At 41.0% G+C, this 20540-nt stretch overlaps 1 protein-coding gene across 1 annotated transcript in view; it reads right to left on the bottom strand.

Annotated features, from left to right (window-relative positions):
- The window catches only part of LOC122638386 (histone-lysine N-methyltransferase, H3 lysine-9 specific SUVH4-like), a 108866-nt gene that overhangs the window by 77052 nt on the left and 11274 nt on the right, over window positions 1–20540 (bottom strand). The window contains exons 2-3 of the mRNA XM_043831322.1: window positions 12563–12853; window positions 9162–9230 (exon numbers count right to left, since the gene is read on the bottom strand). Coding sequence (XP_043687257.1) covers window positions 9162–9230; window positions 12563–12733 — 240 coding nt within the window. The 5' untranslated portion in view covers window positions 12734–12853. The remainder of the gene's footprint in view (window positions 1–9161; window positions 9231–12562; window positions 12854–20540) is intronic.

Genomic DNA, 20540 nt, shown 5'->3' with positions numbered 1-20540 from the left:
CATCATTACTACTGTACAACTCATGTAGTTTAATAGCTTTATATTCTTTGCATTAGACTGCATGTGATTTAGGTTGCATCGGCATACTGCATTGCATTGATATTTATTTGATACTGTACAATTGATGATTATGAAGCACTGTTTACTTTATAATTGGTTTGAACTTACATGTGCCATCATGATTAGATTGCACTGAGCTAGGTTGTATATTTCATTACCCAGTACTACGTCCCTTACCAACAGGGGAAGAGGTGTTGGACAACCCGTGGTATAGCCGAAGGGTATGCCGGGATACCATTCACTGTCCCATGTTAGCGTGTGTACTCCGTTGTGGAAACAAACAGTAGGGTTGGTCATTGGGGGTCTGCTAGGGTCAGATGTATGATGCCTGAACTGGCGGGTCCTCACCGTAGTAGAATGGTTTCGCTCGGGTGACCGACGTCTGGTTATGTGTTTCCGGGACCGAGGTTAGCATCTACTACAGTAGTACTTATACCTCATATGACTTAGTTTCCATATTAGGAGCATGCTAGATTAGGACATTCATCATGGATTATTATGTTATGTCTGCATGCATTTCCTTACTGGGCTCAGTAGAGCTCACCCCTGTGGATATCTTTATTTTTCAGATGACTTGTTTACTTCTGGTGGTGGATTTGCGGCGCTGGAATATGAAGTGCACGATGCTTCGTGCGCATATGATGATTGCGCATTCTCTTGATCTTGACCTGACAGTGCAGGCTATCTCCCCACTCTTTTGTGCTTATAAACACTTTTGTATAGTTATAGTATAGTTTCTTGTATAGTTTTACCTTATGCTACTTTTGAGAACTGTATAGCTGTAACACAAGCTTTATCTTTAATATAAATGAAATATCACTTAGACTTCTCTTATTATTGATGTTACCTCTATTATTTAAATTGTTTCCGCTGCGTCTGATTACTGTATTTGTGAGATATGACTGTAAATGGAGTACTGCACTTGCGATCCTTGGGATTGGTTGGATGTCAGAGACATCCAGTCACACTTGGCCCTTATTAACCGGGTCGGGGTGTGACACTATTTATTTGGCATCAGTTAGGAAAGGACATGACAGCATCCTAAAAAGGGAAACAGGCAACGCAACTTAAAATACAGCGAGAGAGACTGCAGCTTTGGAAAGCTAGACTTCTCTCTTATGCAGGTCGCTTGGAGCTTATTAGATTAGTGCTTCAATCTTGATTCATCTACTAGTGCAAAGTTTTTGGGCTCCTAAAGGGTATCATCAAGTCAGTAGAGTCTATTATGTGTGCCTTTCTTTGGAAAGGGGTGGACTCGGTCAGATTTCTCCACCCCAAGAGCTGGTCTTCCCTTTGCCTCCCCAAATCAGAAGGGGGCCTTGGCCTCAGAAGAATCAAAGATGTCAACCTCGTTGGCTCTCTCAAGCTTATCTGCAAGATCCTCACCAAGAAAGACAGCATTTGGACATCTTGGCTTTATACTGGTCCCCTCCGTAGCGACTCCATTTGGACCCTCCTCCGATGCTTCGTGGGTATGGCACAGAATTTTACAGGTCAGGCACTTAGCCGTTGGTGCCATCTCTTGCAAGATCAATGATGGCCTTTCCACCTCCCTTTGGCTTGACAAATGGCAACCCTCAGGTGTCCTCTCTTCTGTCCTAAGCCCCCGAGAGATATACTCCTCTGGTCTTGACAGGCTCTCCCTGGTTGCCTCCATCATCTCTAGAGGTGCCTGGTCCCCGCCCCCTTCCTCCCCCCCTGTCAAGATCCTCTGGAGCTCCCTTTCTCCCATCCTGTCAGGGCCCCATGCTAGAGGGGACACTATCCTTTGGCTTCCCTCCTCCTCAGGCAACTTCAGTTCCCATTCTGCTTGGGATTTGGTTAGACAAAGAGGCTCTCCCTCCCTTGGCATAAAGTGGTCTGGTTCAAAGGTCACATCCCCCACCACAATTCCACCTCTTGGCGAGCCCTCTCAAACTGCCTTCCGACTCAGGCCTTCCTTATCCACCGCCACATCTAGGTCTCCCTCCTTTGCTGCCTTTGTTGGAATGGATAAGAAGATACTGACCACCTATTCTTCTCTTGTCCCTTTTCTACTTCCATCTGGAAACGAGTTTTGAGCTCTTGCTGGCCAGGCAAAAGAAGACCTCCCCCCATTCATCGTGAATGGCTTTAGATCGACATGGGTTTTGGGCGGGAGACCATTTGTGACTCAGGTGGCAAGCTTGCTTTTTGTGCTTCTATTTCTCATATTTGGATGGAACATAACCTTAGAAGATGGACTTCCAACTCCTGTTCCCGAGACATGATTTGGAATGCCATCTTCTTCGAAGTTTCCACCAAAATAAGTTTGCTTCCCCAAGGAACAGGCTTATTGTTGTCTCCTGGGGTCTTCCTTCGTCTCTTTTGCAGCCTGACCCGCCTTAGGCTGGCTAGCTTTTGCTTTTCTTTGCCCTCGGGCTTGTATATCCGCTCTTTTTTCTTCGTAATATATTTCTTTAATCATTAAAAAAAATACAGTGACAGACGGCGCATAGCGCCCCCTCCCCCAAAAAAAGCAGTATAAAAGACAAGTAGGAAAACCATAAAACATATGTAAACAATTATCATGCTAGAAGAGACGAAGAGAAGAGAAGAGAAACCGATAGGTTTGTGTAACCTTGGGAAACTTTCACATAAAGTGAGAGCTACCACTTCATTCAATATATATAGAGAGTGACTTAAGATACAAGAAAATAGAAAATACCAAAACTACCCCTAGAACAGAATTGATACCTGAAACAGACCTACTAACACTCCCCCTCAAGCTAGCGCATTGATATTAATCAGGCCCAGCCTGTTACAAATATAATCTACTCTAGCACTCCCCAAAGACTTCATAAATAAATCTGCAAGTTGTTCCCCTGTATGAACATGGCTTGGAGAAATGAGACCTTGTTGCAGCTTCTCTCGAACAAAGTGACAATCTACTTCAATGTGTTTCTTTCTTTCATGAAACACAGGGATTGAAGTAATATGAATAGCAACTTGATTATCACACCATAGTTGCATAAGAGAGTCATCCATAAAACCAAGCTCAGTTAACTGTTTCACCCACATCAATTCACAAATAACATGTGCCATGGCTCGATACTCTGACTAGGCACTGGATCGAGCCACAACAGTTTGTTTTTTACTTTTCCATGACACAAGATTCCCTCCTATAAATGTGCAATAACCAGTAGTTGATCTTCTGTCAATAGGAGAGGCAGCCCAATCAGCATCAGAGAAACCCTCAACTCAACTATGTCCATGGTCCGAGTAGAGTAGTCCACGTCCAGGAGCCTTCTTGATGTACCTCAAGATAGGGGTGTCAACCGGTCGGGCTCGGTTGGTCTCGGTTGAGCCTAGCCGGGCCTCACCAATTTTACAGGCTGCACCGTGTCTTGTCCGACTGTTTAGGCATTCGGGCTTGACTTGGGCTGGGATGGTACAGTTTCATTTCGGTAGGTTGGTGTTCAATCTTTAATCGGGGCGGCCTTATTCGGGCTAAACTGGACCCAAAACGGGCTAATGAGCCGTTTAACTCTAAACGGTGTGGGTTTACTAATTGACATGCAACCAGAATTTTAAGTTCAAACCATCACACCATTGGGCAATCACGGTACACCTCAACTCAAAGTCAAATAAAGCTTATCCCAACTAAAATAGCAGCTAAGCAGCACAACACCGAATAGAAGCACATTTAACAAAGTAAGTAGAGGGGGAAAAAAATAGCAGCACAATACCGAATAGAAGCACATCTAACAAAGTAAGTAGAGGGAAAAAAAATTACAGCACAACACCGAATAGAAGCACATCTAACAAAGTAAGATCTAAAAACTAAAAACTAAGCCTCATTTCACCTATGTTAGTGTATCTAACCAATAAATGTCAAAGACCAACAAAGAAACAAACAAAAACAGGAAATTTGGAGGGAAGGAGAGGGAAAGTTTAAAAGTAAAAGGGTCGGGCTGGGTTGGGCTATAACCGGTCGGTCAAGGTAGTGGCCTGGAATCGGTCGGTCCGGTCGGACACCCGACGGGCTAGGACCCTACACCGGGACCACCCGATTACTAAATATGTCAAGCTTAAGCCTGACACATTTAGTAATCGGGGCGGGCCGGGATTTAATCGAAAAGGCTCGGTCAGGCTTGCCGGGCCGGGCCTAGAATTGACACCCCTACCTCAAGATACGAATGACAGCCTCCCAATGAGATGTACGAGGAGCAGATAAAAACTGACTCACAACACTGACAGGGAAGGCAATGTCAGGTCGAGTCACAGTTAAGTAGTTGAGTTTCCCAACAAGCCTCCTATACTTCTCAGAATCATTAAGAACATCACCACTATCAGCTGTAAGTTTTGAATTAGGATCCATCAGAGTATCTAAAGGTTTAGACCCTAACAATCCTGTTTGTGAAAGAAGGTCAAGAACATATTTTCGCTGTGAGAGCGAAATCCCTTTCCTAGACAGAGCGACTTCAACACCTAGAAAGTATTTCAATCTTCCCAAATCTTTAGTTTGAAACTACTATTGTAAGTGCATCTTCACCTTTTCAATTCCAGAAGAGTCATCTCCTGTAATGACAATATCATCCACATATACAATAAGAAATATTCTTCTTGCATCAGAATGCCTGAAAAACACAGAATGATCACTACTACAACGTGTCAGTCCAAATTCCAAAACCACTTCAATGAACCGACCAAACCAAGCTCTGGGTAACTGCTTCAACCCATATAAGGATTTCTTCAACTTACACACCATCCCATACTCCCCCTGAGCAACAAACCCAGGAGGTTGCTCCATGTATACCTCTTCTTAGAGATCACCATGTAAGAACGCATTCTTAACATCCAACTGAAACAGAGGCTAGTGATGAATGGCAACAAGAGAAAATAAGATACAAATAGAAGTGAGCTTAGCAACAGGAGAGAAGGTGTCCAAATAGTCAACACCATACACTTGGGCATAGCCCTTTGCTACAAGTCGAGCCTTCAAGCGAGCTAGAGAGCCATCAATTCACCTTCACCACAAAGACCCATAGGCAACCAATTACTGATCTACTAGAGGGTAATGGAACAAGATCCCATGTCTGATTGGTCTCCAAAGCTAACAGTTCCTCAACCATAACAGCCTTCCAGCCAGGATGAGATAGTGCCTCTGCAACAGACTTGGGAACAAGATGTTGTTCAAGAGTATTCAAGCAAGAATGGAAAGATGTGGATAAACCAAAATATGACACAAAGTTAGACAAAGGATGTTGGGTACAACTCCGAACACCCTTACGAAAGGCAATAGGAACATCAAGGTCAGAAGGAATAACAGGAGAAGAAGAATTACCTGGGGTAGGATCTGCCGGTGAAGAAGATGAGGGTGAAGCCGGAGCAGGGGGAGCCTACACCTGATGATGATGACGTTGGTACACAACAGCTAGGGGCAGCGACGGTGGAGATGGCGGCTGTGGTGGAGATGGAGAAACCTGTAGAGTAGAAGGCTAAACAATATAAAGAGGAAGAACATCATCCAATGTAGAGTCAGCAACAAGAGAAACCGTATAAGGAGTGGACTCAAAGAAGGAAACATCAGCAGTAACAAGATACTTCTGTAACTCAAAGGAAAAACAACGATAGCCCTTTTGAGTACGAAAGTAACCAACAACCATGCATTTAAGAGCCTTGGGATCCAACTTGGATATTCCTGGATGATTATCACGAATGAAACAAACACTACCAAAAACACGTGGTGGTAAGGCAAATAAGGGAGCAGAAGGAAACAATAGAGAATGAGGTATCCCACCACGTAAGATAGAGGAAGGTATGCAGTTGATCAGATAACAAGCTGTTAAAACAGCATCAGCCCAAAAAGGTTTGGCCACCTTCATCTCAAATAGAAGAGACCGAATGACCTCCATCATATGTCCGTTTTTCCTTTCTGCCACACCGTTTTATTGTGGGGTGTCGGCACAGGAAGACTGATGTATAATGCCATAGTGAGTCATAAACTCAATAAAGGGAGCAAAAAAATATTCATTAGCGGCTTGGCATTATCACTACGAAGAACTCGTAAAGGAGTACTAATTGAGTGTTAACTTCATTCACAAATGCACAGAAAATAGAAAACAACTCAGAACAATTCTTCATTAAGTAAAGCCAAGTAACCCTGGAATAGTCATCAACAAAAGTTACAAAATAACGAAATCCCAATTTAGAAACAACAGGACAAGGACCCCATATATCTGAATGAACTATAGCAAAAGGTTGATTAGACCTTGGACTGACTCTGGGGGGATAGCTTGCACGATGTAGCTTCCCAAATTGACAAGACTCAGAATGTAAACTAGAAATAGACTGAAAACGAGGATCTAAAATCCATAAACTCTGTAATGATGGATGACCCAAGCAACAATGTACATGATGAGGAGAAGCCAAACTCGAACATGCCACAGATAAGGTGTCTAGGTATAGCCCCCCCGACTCATGACCTCTACCAATCAGCTTCTTCGTCATAAGATCCTGAAAGATACATGAATCAGAGAAAAAGGTTACAGAACAGTTATGGGTTTTAGTAAGCTTAGTAATAGACAGAAGGTTAAAAGGGAACTCAGGTAAATAGAGAACAGAAGAAAGGTATAATGAACGAGTGGCTTAAATAGTGCCGATACCAGTTACTTTAGCCAAAGAACCATCAGCTACGGTAACATTAGAGGATGATGCACGAAAGGAAGAAAATATACCTGAGACCCCAGTCATATGATCCGAAGCTCCTGAATCAATGATCCAGGGACGAGGAGCAGTTGAAAGACATGCAGTGGCATTACCTGTCTTCCAAAGGTAGCAGTAGAAGGCTGGGAAGACTGAGAAATCTGAAACTAAGTAAAGCGAGCATAATCCTCATCAAACATCGTCACAGTCTTACCCTCAAAAGGTGATGGATCAGTAGACTCAATAATGGCAGCAGAATTGGCAAACTATTGTTGTGGTGGTTTGCCATGAAGTTTCCAGCAGTAGTGTTGAATATGACTAGTACGACCATAGTGGTGACATGTCCTCACCATGCCTGAAGAATCTGAACTAGAAGTGGGAGCTGAAGTAGGAGCTTTCCCAGAGATAGGGGCTTTGCCAGAACCACCCCCACGGCCACGGCCACCACCAATCCCGGTCCCACTACTAGGAGCACGGTAAGGTGTGAGAGAGGCCAAGGCCAAACTATCCACAATGGTGGAATCATGAGAAGACTCACGAGATACACGTAGAACTTGTGAAAAAGTGTCCGAAAGTGTGGCTACCTTATCACTACCAAGTATCTGAGAACGAACAGAGTCAAACTCCTTCCCAAGACCACCCAGAAATCCCAAGACTGCGAGTTGCTCTTGCTGGTTCTGCATCTGTTGGACATCAGCAGTGATAGGAAGTAGGAAATTCAGCTCCTCATACATCCTCTTAAAATCAGTAAAATACTGGGTCAAGGGGCGACCCTTTCGATCAGCCCTATAGAAATCTTGAGATAGCTCATAGACACGAGATAAGTTGTTCTGTTGTTCTGTCCAGAATACAGAACATGTAGATAGTCCCATAGTTCCTTGACTGTATCAATATGAGTTACTAGGTCAACAATCTGGTTGTCCATAGAGTTCAGCAGCTGCCCTAAGATCCGTGCATCAACTATGTCCCATGTGGTATCATTTCCTGGTTTGGTTTTGGTCAAATGATCTTGCTGATCCCTACCAACCAGTACTAATCTAAAAAATCTTCTTCCATTGTTGGAAGTTGTTGATGCCCTCCAACTTCTTCTCAACAATACGGTTAGATGAAGAGGATATAACCTTACTAACAGCAGTTTTCGATGAGTTACCCATTTCAACAAACACAAAGGATGCAAAAAGAAAAGAGGAAACCTGAGAAAATTGATTTCAGCTTCTAGAATCCCCAAAAACAATCTCAACACCTTGAAGTTGATGCCAAAAGCCCAAGACCTTGAAGCAAGCTTGATGTCTTCCTTCCAATGTGATAAGAATCACCTTCCAAGCAACCAAAAATCGATTTCAAGCCCAAACCAGAAAAGTCGATCTCAAAGTTTCAAAACCCTGACAAAACCCTGATAATGTCGATCTCAGCTGCTGCCCACAGAAATCGATCCAAAAACATGATCAAACTTGCTTTCTATACTCTTGAATGTACCCTCCACCTCCTAGATCAATAAACCACCATAAAAGAGACCCAGTTCTCAATCTTCAGCCATGAACTAGTCTCTACACAGTCCGAAAATGCAGCATAGGGTGTTGCACCCCTTTCAAACCAAAGAACTGAAGAAGCTCTCAAAACCCAATAAAAATAGAATCAATCAATGACGATTGAGACCTCAAAAGGAAAGAGACAAGATACTAGGAAGGTTGTAGCAGTCCCTAGAGATTTTGCTCTAATACCATGTAAATGCTAGAAGAGAGGAAGAGAAGAGAAGAGAAACCTATAGGTTTGTGTAACCTTGGGAGACTTTCACATAAAGTGAGAGCTACCCCTTCATTCAATATATATAGAGAGTGACTTAAGATACAAGAAAACAGAAAATACCGAAAGTACCCCTAGAACAGAATTGATACCTGAAACAGTCCTACTAACAAAAATAAAATAAAAGGTAAAATAAGTACATTGATTTGTTTTATAGTTTAATGAATGAGTAGTGTTATAAATCAACAATAAAACCACAATCAAAGATAAATCAATGATGCATTGATTCTTCTAAATGGATGCTCCATCGTGCTGGACACATATTGGATTCTGATGCTTCACAGACTACTGTACAACAGTACTGGATTTCCTTTCTCTCTGTTCCTTGCTTCTTGATGTAATGAGCATCCAGCAGAAACCATGAACCTTTCTTTTCATGAGGAAAGCTATTATTTAAATTTGTTTATGCCCATTGCTATCTGTGTGTGATGACAAAGTTCACATGCTAACTCAGTGTTCAGCAATAACTACAATGTTTGCAAGATTTTCCATGAACCTTTCTTTTCATTAGAAATTTACCAAGTAAAAGTTACCCAATAAGAGTTTGAATCCAACTCTAGTGTTTGAATCCATGTAACATCAAAATAAAAATAAGTTCGACTGAAAAGAAAACACATGAAGTAGATGCTAACCTTAGTTTTTGAACCTCGAACAACAATTTTTACATCTACTTCAGCTTTCTTGCACCTCTTCTCTTCTTCCTAAGTAAAAATATGCATTTTTCCATCAGTAAAAAGAATGGTGACATCAAGAGATTGGTAGTTAAGCTCCATCACCATTTATAAATGGAAAATTGCAGATGCACTGATAGATAAATCACATTCATTCACACTTCATCTTGCTGAAACATGATCGGGATCCACACAATAAAGCATAAATGTATCAAATTGCAGCAAGAAGATTAGATATTTTACTAAGATTCAAATACAAACTTGAAAGTACAGAAAGACAAGATTTCGTGAATCAGTTGATCCACAACCAAGATATTAAGATTACCTAATTCCCCTTTCCTAAAGAACATTATATGTATTACGCAGTTATAGTTGTCGTGCACAGTGGTTGGTGTATGTGTGATGTTGTCATTGTTGTCAACACAATGTTGTCTTTGTTGTCAATACAGTGCATCACAGTGCAGACAAGTTGAGTCAGCAAAGCAACAATACAGATGGAAGCTGTGAGTACAGAGGTGTACAGGCAGTGTACTGATGTGGCAGGGCATTAGATGTGATGTGACAGGGATCATAGGTGTTCTAGTAGAGCTGGCAGTGGCAGACAAATGCTTGGTAGTGTAGACAATACAGTGGCAGTGTTCAAGACATGTGGCAGCATGGTAGTGTTTCAAAGGGTTCATGACTCATGTAACAGTGTTATACAGTGGTTGGCAGCATTGGGAACAGTGTACATGCAACTTCCCATTCTGACTGGACAGGTTCATGTGGAAGGGTCATCTTTGGAGCCAATTTGGGCATGCCCAGTAGCCGTATTGAAAGAGGGTATATACTGGAGAGTTGTAGTGTTTTGGGTCCTAGACAAAAAGGATATGGAGTTTTTTGTATCAATGCTCAGAAAAGGAGCACGATGGGGGAGTCCAAGTGTTAGTGACCAGTACTGATGTTGTGGCAGTGTACTGACACTGTACAGAGTCATCTGATGAATGGAAGAGATGACGGTACTGATGATGTGGTCAGGTGGAAGCCTTGGTGGCAATTGGCAAGTCTGGCTTGATGCCAAGGAAGGCACAAGGGGTCACAGGGCCAAGGCAGTTAGGCAGTTTTGTGATGGTGCAGCAGCTCCATGGAATTTTTGAGATACCTTCTAGTCAGAATTTGGAGGAGCTCAAAACATGAAAAGTAAAGATCTCTGAGTCAGCTTTCCAAGAAAATTTGAGTCAAGACAAACCGATATCGGAGTGGAAATTTATGGCATGATCTTCAGGGATGGCATGCTAGTTGAAGACAGCAGTGCTTGCACATCAATCAGGTTCAAGTCCATTTTGGGAACCATGCACACAATCTGGTTGAAGATGTCTTCATATGAATTTAGCCCTTCGAGTCTTCTTTCCAATGCCACTGGAATCGGTTCAAACGGAGTTCGGACAAGGAAGATAGGAAAGTTTGTGTGGACAGAGGTCCGGAAAGCAACATCTGGTCGACCAGTTAGTGAAACGGTCGACTGTTATGTACAGTCCAAACTTCTTGAGAGCAAATTGAGTTTCATTTCCAGAAGCCAACATCAGCTGGTTGCCCAAGTGATTGACCAGTATACCTCCAGATGACCAAGGCCTGTAATGGTGCTTCAAGTAGTCGACCGGATGGACGTTAAAACAAGCACGAATTTGGGATTTTTTAGTTTTCTTAAGTTGTCGTTAGGGCTCACTTTTAGAACCCTCAACAGAAAATATATATATATATATATAGAGAGAGAGAGAGAGAGAAGAAGAAGAAGAAAAAGAGAAAGAAGAGAGGAGAGTTGCAGAGGGGGCTGGAAATTTGAGTAGAAAGCTCATGGAAGGCTTAGATTGTTAAGGTCCATCATTCTACCTCTTGCACTCGTTCTTGGCCTCCATTAATGGCCTGTGAAGCTACTGGAAAGGAAAGGAAACAAGCTCCATAGGTGTTAGCCAAGAGAAAAAAAATATATATTTTAAAAGGGAAAAAGAAAAGAGCAGAGAAGGAAGAGAAAAGGAAAGAAGAAAGATTTGACTGCCACTCAGGAATCTCTCCAGGTACCAGGAACTGAGAACAGTCTACAGGGTTGCAAGATTTCTATCAGTAACATTGTTTCATTGTATTTCTTGTATCCATTTATATATGGTAGTCTTAGGGGGTACACAGTCAAACCCTAGACTAGAAGGGGTTACACTGTAAGGCATTGTTACAAGCCCAATTTTGTTTTGTAATTGGTGTTCAATGGGTGCTAGACACAAGGATAGTGTGTTCCTCGATAGCTACTACTACCTACACAGCTTTGTCGTGGGTGCGGCCTCCTAGATGGATTCTGGGTAAACTAGGGTGAAAACCTTGACTTTGTATTATCAAGGGTGGAAACTGAGGATACTTCCCTTGGTTGTGGGTGCAATCTAAAATTAGTATTGAGTATATGTTGAGCCCCAACAGTGGGCATTACTTCGTGCACTTAGGCAACTTGTTGAAGCGCATATATCTGTATTCTTGTGTATGCTTAAATTACTGTACTGTATTTGGAGTGTTGTGGTTTGGAGAGTTTTGAGTGTGTACAGTCCGGTAGGCCTGGCCACTTAGTGGTTGCAGTGTGGATGTGCATATGTATGTGTGAGGTAGTGTCAACAGTGCAGGTTGTGTAAGCGAGCTCTGAGCAGCAATGAGGATTTCCAGTAGTATACATTGTAGCTCTGGGCAGCACTGTGAGACTTTAACTGAGTGACAGGGACATCAACTGGTGAGTTGGCAAAAGAACCAGTTGAGGAATTTTTAGAGTCCATTGATTCACCTCCCAATGGCCATCAGGGCACAACAATTGTGACTCCTTTGAATAGCAGTATCATAATTTGTACTCATCAAAAATTAAATTAAAAAAAAAGGATCATCAAACATCACATTGAATACTGTTTCAGAAAAAAACCAACAAATCCAAACCATACAACAATCAAGAATGGGAATCAGGTGGTGTTATTGTTATTTTTAGTATTAAAAGGTAATATCTGGATAAATACAACCCAACCACTCTCCCCGGGGGAGAATCAGGACTGAATTTGCTACAAAAAAATATTTTATTATGATCGCTGTAATTTTCACTATTTTTTTTTTTTTTCTGTAACTTCCACCTTACCAGGAAAATCTACATAGTAAACCAAAATCATGAAAATTAGCAGAATGCTAGCTGTCAAAAAAAAAGAGGCGGGTAATGGTGGAATTGTTTTCCTCCTTTTTGGTTAGCTTTGTTTCCCACACAACAACATATATTTCATCCCGTTAAAATACAGCCACATTGTAACCTCGACTACGTAAATGTAAGAGATAATAATACAATGAGTGATGTTTGGTCAGATACTCGCCTGGACAAAGTGAAGGTAATGTGTATTAAATATCCTCAAAGTCTCCTTCACCCTAGCATAGGCACTTCTTCCCACTGCATCAGCAGGATTGCGATCACCGAGTTCGGCCTTTTCCTGAACCTCGAGGCTTTGATCAACAGAATCACCACAACGGGCATCAACAGAAGCCATCAATTTGTCTGACGGTTCAAGCACCGGACAAGTTTTACAGCCTTCAGCCTCTACAACAACATCATTCGCCAACTGTCTCCTTTTATGAAGTTTGCTATTCTTCCTGCTATTTTTGTCTTTCTCCATGCTACTGCTACTACCGTAATAGTGTCGCTTGTTTTCTGGTTGGTTTCTCAGCCTCGCACTATATCTTCTCCCTGCAGAGGCAGAAGAATTCTCGGAGACAATCTTCTGAACCTGCTGTGCAACGCCTTTCGCCACTGGAACAATAGCTGCGTCGATTTCCATTCCCTCCTCGCTCGGGGTTGAAATACGATCCACTTTTAGTGTTCCGTTGCTAATTTCATTTATGGAATCACTCGCTGGAGAATCACGAAATGAATCAAGAGGAGGGACTGAATGCACATCCATGACGGAGAGCAAACTCCCTCGGTAGATGCCTCGCGGTGCTCGAACTCGCCTGAGGAGACAACAGATGATGGAAAGACGATAGCGGACAGTCCACACAAAATATTGCAGTGCAAAACGAAGATGATATGAAGAAAAAATGGACTTTCAGGGCTTGAATCTAGGGTTTACCGGAGTTATGAAGAGGCCTAGAAATTGCCAAAATGAGAAGGTAGAAGTAGCGTCCGAGAAGGCAGGAGTCGCTTTTCCAAGTTGGACGCGTCGGCGGGAAATAATTTTGGGAGGGAGAGTTGTAATTTCAAAATGGTTTTTTGTTTTTTTGGGTGGGGGTGTGTTAAAACCGTAAGACCGTATTATTCGTATGAACGAGAAGTACAAATTAATCATTATTTGAAGGCCAGATTTGGTATCAGTTCTATTTCAAATTCGGATTGATTTCTTGAAATAGTCAACAGATTTTTTGTCAAAAAAATTTAAATTGTTTAAAGAATTAAAAAAAAAAAAAAATTACATGATTAGCTACTTTTGAGTTTTCATTTACAAAACTGTCCACCCTATGTTTGAGTTAACAAAAATAGAAAAAAATAAGTTTAGTTTTACAAAACTAGACAAAACACTGACTGTCTTCCTTCCTCTGCAGTTTCCTTCTTAAAAAATCTCTTGTTTTTTTCCTCTTTTCCTCTGTTACTTGGGATAGCAGAGAATAGCGATGGCTGGGACAAGGGTAGGGTTGCAAGGAACGGAGGATGCCTGGGCAAGAAGGCAATGATAGGGATAAAAATGTCTAAAAAAATAAGTGTGAGAGGGAGAGACACTATTTTGTCCAATTTTGTAAACCTTAACTTGTTTTTGTCTATTTTTGTTAACTCAAACATAAGGTGGACAGTTTTGTAAATGAAAATCCAAAAGTAGCTAATCATGTAATTTTTCTTAAAAAAATCCCTTTTGTAGTTTAATTTATGAGAATATAATTTTTATATTTCTTTAGGAAGGGGGGTGGGGGTGATGGTGGTGGTGGTGGGGTAATGGTAACCGAGGGGTGGTGGTGGTGGCATGATGGTGGTGAGACAAATAGGAGAAGAAGAATGGTGGTGTTTTATTTTTAACATAAAATTACTATTTTGCCCATCAAATTAATCATGTGCTTTTTAAAAAGCAAGAGTGAAATCAAATGAAAAAAAATCTAAAACATCTCCTCATCTATTTTATAATTTCTATTTCACTCAAATAATGCGCAAAAATCAAACAAAATAATTCCCAAAGTAGAAATCACCCCTGAAATTGAAATAGAAATCATACCAAATTAGGCCAACATTTAAAAAGAAAAATTAACCGTTGTTAGTTTGTCACTCATCGTAGGCTCATTCATGCCCATTTAACAACAACTGCAGTACGGTGCATATTCGCCAAACGATAAGCAAGCACGCAACACATGAATTCAATGCTTAGGGCTAAAGGTGTCAATCGGGCGGTTCGGTTCGGTTTCAGTCCAATAAGGACTTCTCAGTTTCGCTTCGGTTTTTGCTATCGTTTCTGTTTGATTCAATTCAGTTTGAAACCCGGGTATAGACTAGTTTATGTGTAGAGATTAGGTAGTGTTTTTTGAGTTTGGGGCGTTGTTTTCAATGTTCGGTTTGGATTCGGGTTTGGTCCCATCAGTCGGACCAATTGGTGGTCCGTCGGTTTAATCTAAACTTAACGGTGCTTAACCCGCAAAACGAAGCCGAACCGATAAGGGCTCGTTTCAGTTTGGATCGGGCTCAAATAAACCGAGTTTACTAATTCATTTTAGGTTTTAACACCCTGACCAGTACTGTTGGAATGGCGAGCACGGTAAGCACTTAGCCATTGAGGGTCTGGTTTCGAGCCTCAGTTCCTAACGTTGTAATGTATCACCTTTCTGCCCTTTATATGTGAAAAGATCTTTTCCAACTCCTCTGCAGCCACTCATCCGACGTATCTATTCTTTTATAATGACTCTCTCTCTCTCTGTCTCTCTCTCTCTCCATCTCCATCTAATTATAAGAAAGTCACCCTCTCTCTATTTAATGTCCTCGTTTTTTAATCCCTTTCATATTTTTGTTTTTGTGTTTTTAGTGAATTCACTCCTTTTTTTTTTCCCCTCTCCACTCAATGCATCTGTTTTTACTTATTCTCTACATTCTCCTTCACACTTTTCTTTTAACTAGTAAAGACGTGTTTGTTTTTTTTCATGTATGAATCACCGAAATGAACACCCAACATTTTAGAAGTTTTACTTAAATAATAAAATTATTTATATAAACAAATATTACAGTTTCTTAATTACTTATTTATTGTAATATATATATATATATATATATATTTTAAGATAAGATGTTATTAATGGCGGAAGAATTGAATTTAGCTTTAAAATCATTAGAAAACTAAGTAGTGAAATGAATAATACCTTAATTTTTATAAAAGAATAATTAATGCAACAATGAGGGGGTTTATCATGGATAATATTATAATTTTTATTTTTTTTTAAAGATAAGATGTTATTAATGGAGGAAGAATTGAATTTAACTGAAAATTATAACAATTAATTGAGGGGGAGTTTATCGATTGTTCAAGGAATAATGGATAATATTGGTTTTTTTTTTTTTTTTTTTTGGTTAGATAAGATGGGATTATTTTATACATTGGAAAGTGGGGGTTTTATAGATTGTTCAACGAAAAATGGGATTATTTTACTCTCTCTCTCTTATTGAATTTATATCGTGAGAAAACTGAGTAGGGAAACGATTGGTCCCTTAATTTTTATAAAAGAATAATTAATGTAACATTGAAGGGGGTTTATTAAAGGAGGAAGAATTTAATTTAACTGAAAATTATAACAATTAGTAATTAATAATTAATGAAGGGTAATTTCAAAATTATAACAATTAATTGAGGGGGGGTTTATCGATTGTTCAAGGAATAATAGATAATATTATAAAAAAAAATTTGTAAGATAAGATGGGATTATTTTATACATTGGAAAGTGGGGTTTTATATATTGTTAAAAAAAAAATGATTATTTTACTCTCTCTTTATAATTTTTAATTTCTAATTAATAATTAATAATAATGATTTCTTATTGAATTTATCTCAAAAAATGTGAGAAAACTGAGTAGGAAAATGATTGGTCCATTAATTTTTATAAAAGAATAATTAATGTAACATTGAGGGGGGTTTATTAATGGAGGAAGAATTTAATTTAACTGAAAATTATAACAATTAATAATTAATAATTAATGAAGGGTGTTTTTTTGGGCTTAATGATATTGTTGAAGGGTATTTTTGGTATGAAAAGATTTGCCATGACTTTTGAGTTTCTACATTTATAATATAGAATGATAGTATGATAGTATGATATGATATGATATGAGATGATAGAATGATAATATCACTCCACTCTCTTCTCTGTCTTCAGTCCCCACTCAAAATTGAATAAAAAGCATAGCGAATTGAAACCGAGTCGATATAGTTTTGGTTTCAAAATGTTTACACCTTAAAAATTATTGATTGACCGATAAAAGAAGACTGATCTCATTTAATCCCTGAAAGGTCGGTCAAAAAAGCAAACCTTCCAAAGGAAGAACGTGGGCAGAGCTAGAACGGTTACAATCGTGAAATACCCCACAACTAAACCACCTCCAGAGTGGCAGTCACTCCAGGGGGGACGTGATTTCCCAAACGGTTCTAAAAACCATCAAAACTAGCTGCAATTAGAGAACACCTGATATAGGCTCCATCATCACCAGTATAAAAACCAAAATCGCAGAAGAGAAAGGGATCTGTTGATCAATTAACAAACTTGCAACTTATTATATATTTTTTTTCTGCACTTCGTTTAATTCCCTTCTTCCCCCTGATCCTTACGATTTTTATTTCTATTTCTCCCCGTATCAAGTTCTTGTAACAGTGACACTTCCTTTGAATGTGCTTACATTAGGAATCAATAAAAGTTATCGATTTCACATCTCACTATCAATTATTTTGTGATTATCCATTTTCTGTAAAATGTTGCAATTTGGTCTTTATTATAAAGTTCTTAGAGCAATCGAGGCAATAGGGTGATCCACATAGCCTGATAGGAGTCAAAAGTGTAATATTCTACTACATTGAGTCTTATAGACTCTGACACGCCCATGCACTCCACCAATACTATTTGATTACGGTAGGCTGATCCTACGATTGATCCATTGTTTGGGCGATCTGGAAAAAGGGTCAAACACAAAACCAAGGTACTGTTATTGGTAAGATGCAATTTTGGTTTATGCATTTTGCATCTTGAAACCAAACCGAAACCATACTAATACACCCATTCCTGCCCAACCAATGAGGACGCGACACGCGTCCACCATGAAGGTCGGGTCGGCCTAACTGAACCCAACCCGGGATAATCTGAGTCGACCGATGGGAAGACACGTCACGAAGAGCCGGAGCTGACCCAGTCGCGATGTGATCTGCACTTACCTAAGAACGAAGGGAAGATCGGCAGGTGCATGAACAGAACCGACCTTGCCTTGACCGAGGTCTCACGTATTTGGTGACGATGGGATCACTCCACCCAAGTCACGCAAACCGCATGAGCTAGGGTCATGCGCATGGGGTGACCCTTCGGGACAGGTGTCCGTCCAAATTAGACTCTACCTCAACATTTCCTAGACCAAAACAATGGTCCATCAGTCGTAGAAGCCTATGACGGTCTTTGGCGCAGAACCTATAAATAGCCAGGTATGTCATGTGAAAGGGGGAATTGTGGAAGCTTAATCTTCTAAACTTATTGAAATATCTATGTGCGTGATCTGACTTAAGCATCGGAGCTCAATCCGCCGGCATAGACCGGCTTACCATTGACCAGTGCATATTATTTTGCAGAACGGTTCGTGACTCCAGACATACACCTCAGATCATGTATCAACATGATACACCCATTCCTGCCCAACCAATGAGGACGCGACACGCGTCCACCATGAAGGTCGGGTCTGCTTAACCGAACCCAACTCGGGATAATCTGAGTTGACCAATGGGAAGACACATCAAGAAGAGCCGGAGCTGACCCAGTCGCGATGTGACCGACACTTACCTAAGAACGAAGGGAAGATCGGCAGGTGCATGAACCGAACCGACCTTGCCTTGACTGAGGTCCCGCGTATTCGGTGACGATGGGATCACTCCACCCAAGTCACGCAAGCCGCATGAGCTAGGGTCATGCGCATGGGGTGACCCTCCAAGGCAGGTGTCCGTCCAAACCAGACTCCACCTCAACGTTTCCTAGACCAAAACAATGGTCCATCAGCCGTAGAAGCCTATAACGGTCCTTGGCGCATAACCTATAAATAGCCAAGTAGGTCATGGTGAAAGGGGGACTTATGGAAGCTTAATCCTCTAAACTTCTTGAATTATCTGTGTGCGCGATCTGACTTAAGCATCGGAGCTCAATCCGCTGGCATAGACCGGCTTACCATTGACCCGTGCGTATTATTTTGCAGAACGGTTCATGACTCCAGACATACACCTCAGATCGTGTATCAACACATACCGATTTCCAGAAACCAGAAAATTTGACAACCTTAATTAGTTTCTGTTGTTCTAATTCAGACTTGAGATTTTTAGATCTATATGATTTTTCTATTTTTTTTATCTCATGAGTGGATAACCAACATGGGGAAGGCATAATCTACTTTTTTGAGTAGGTGGCAGAGTAATAATGACCACAGATCAGTGGGTCAACCCTATTCCACCAGTGGAGGAAAACTGGATCTAGATCCTCTTCAGCTCACATTCAATGATTGGGCTATATTTGGGATGTGTGCCTTGGTGTTGCTAGCCATTGAATGCGTGTTGAGCGCGCTGAAGATGATTCGCTTCAAGGAAAACTTTATCCTTAAAAAAAAGGGAAAATAACCATACTAGGTTGCGTGGCATCTGCGCTCAGTCACATGGGGCAAAATGACCGCCCCACCCCCATAACAAGCCAAAATCTCTTTCCTATTGATCCCCCAACGCACTCTCATTGGCCCCCACGCTAGTGCAAGCCCCACGCAGCCTGGCAGGGTTCCTCCGCCCACCTCCATAGAAAACTTTTTTTTTACCAAATACATTATGATGCATATGGTTTAACATATTTAATATATCTATGGATTGAAGTCTGATTTAACTGGATGAACCTTAATATTTTGATTGAAAACCTTTAATCGATCCAATTTAGACTGGAGTTAACAATTTCATATGTGAGTTATGCTTATCTAGGTGGGGACTCTATTTTATCTTATTTTCTTTGATTTACTTGTTCATACATATACTAACTCTTTGACAACCCTCGCCCTTTAAATAAGGGTAAAAGAAGCTACCTGGTCCCATGGCATGTGCGGCTCTTGTGCCTAGATTCAGAAGCACGCGAGAGTACTGCGCTACCCCATGGAAAATCAGAAATACCGCCTAAGACGATGCTTGCATGTGCGCCCTTATTGGTCAACATGTCCTTGCAAGCTCTAGAGGCCTAGGCAACAATCTCTTGCCCAATAAATAAATATGATTTAAATTGGCGGGCATTCAGGTAATGATGGAACAGAAAGACATGCAACAAAAAGAAATGGGATCGGGCTCATCTCCTACGACCCCAGCGCTCAGGGAGTGTCCAAGGAGGCATCCAACGACATTGGATTGTTAGGCGTGCAGAGATGTGTGTCTGCGTGGGATCCGACGCGTATCCCGACACACCCAACAGTCCAACACCTTTGGATGCCTCCCTGGGCATTGGGGTCGCAAACATGGATCAAGAACTCGGTCGAAACCTGTCGAAACCACTGAGCTATCTCGGTTTCACAGGTTTCTGAGATGAGTTAGAGGTGGATTTTGAAAAGTGCAGGGTTTCGATCATGAATTGGTGGTTTCAACTAGACCTATATAATATCACATCTTGACCGAGAAAGGCATATCTCGACTTGGTTTCGATAGAAACCCCTCCAACCAAGATTTCCCCATATATAAAAGAAGGGAAATTTATGAAACACCCCCTGAAAATGGGTCAAAACTCGAATCACCCCCTGAAATTTAAAAATACTCAGATCACCCCCTGCATTAGAGCCCTATACTCAAATTAGACCCTACCGTTAGTTAACTGATCAAGTCAGATAGTTAAATTTTTTAAAAACCCTAAACTACCCTTGAGAATAGTAAATTACTATTTTACCCTTAGATCTAAAAACCCAACATGTAATTTTTTTCTTTAATTAAAATAAGGAATGGGAATATTCCCTCTCCTCTACAACCACCATTGCCCCAGCAGCCGCCGCCGCCACCACCACCACCATCTCCACCACCATTACCGCCGTGCAGCCCCATCCCACATCGTCCTCTTCCCGTGCAATCATCACTACCCCCTCCC

The sequence above is a fragment of the Telopea speciosissima genome, chromosome 8 (genome assembly GCF_018873765.1).
Source record: "Telopea speciosissima isolate NSW1024214 ecotype Mountain lineage chromosome 8, Tspe_v1, whole genome shotgun sequence".
Lineage (NCBI taxonomy): Eukaryota > Viridiplantae > Streptophyta > Magnoliopsida > Proteales > Proteaceae > Telopea > Telopea speciosissima.
Note: the sequence above shows the minus strand (reverse complement) of the source record. Positions and strands in the feature narration are given on the sequence as shown.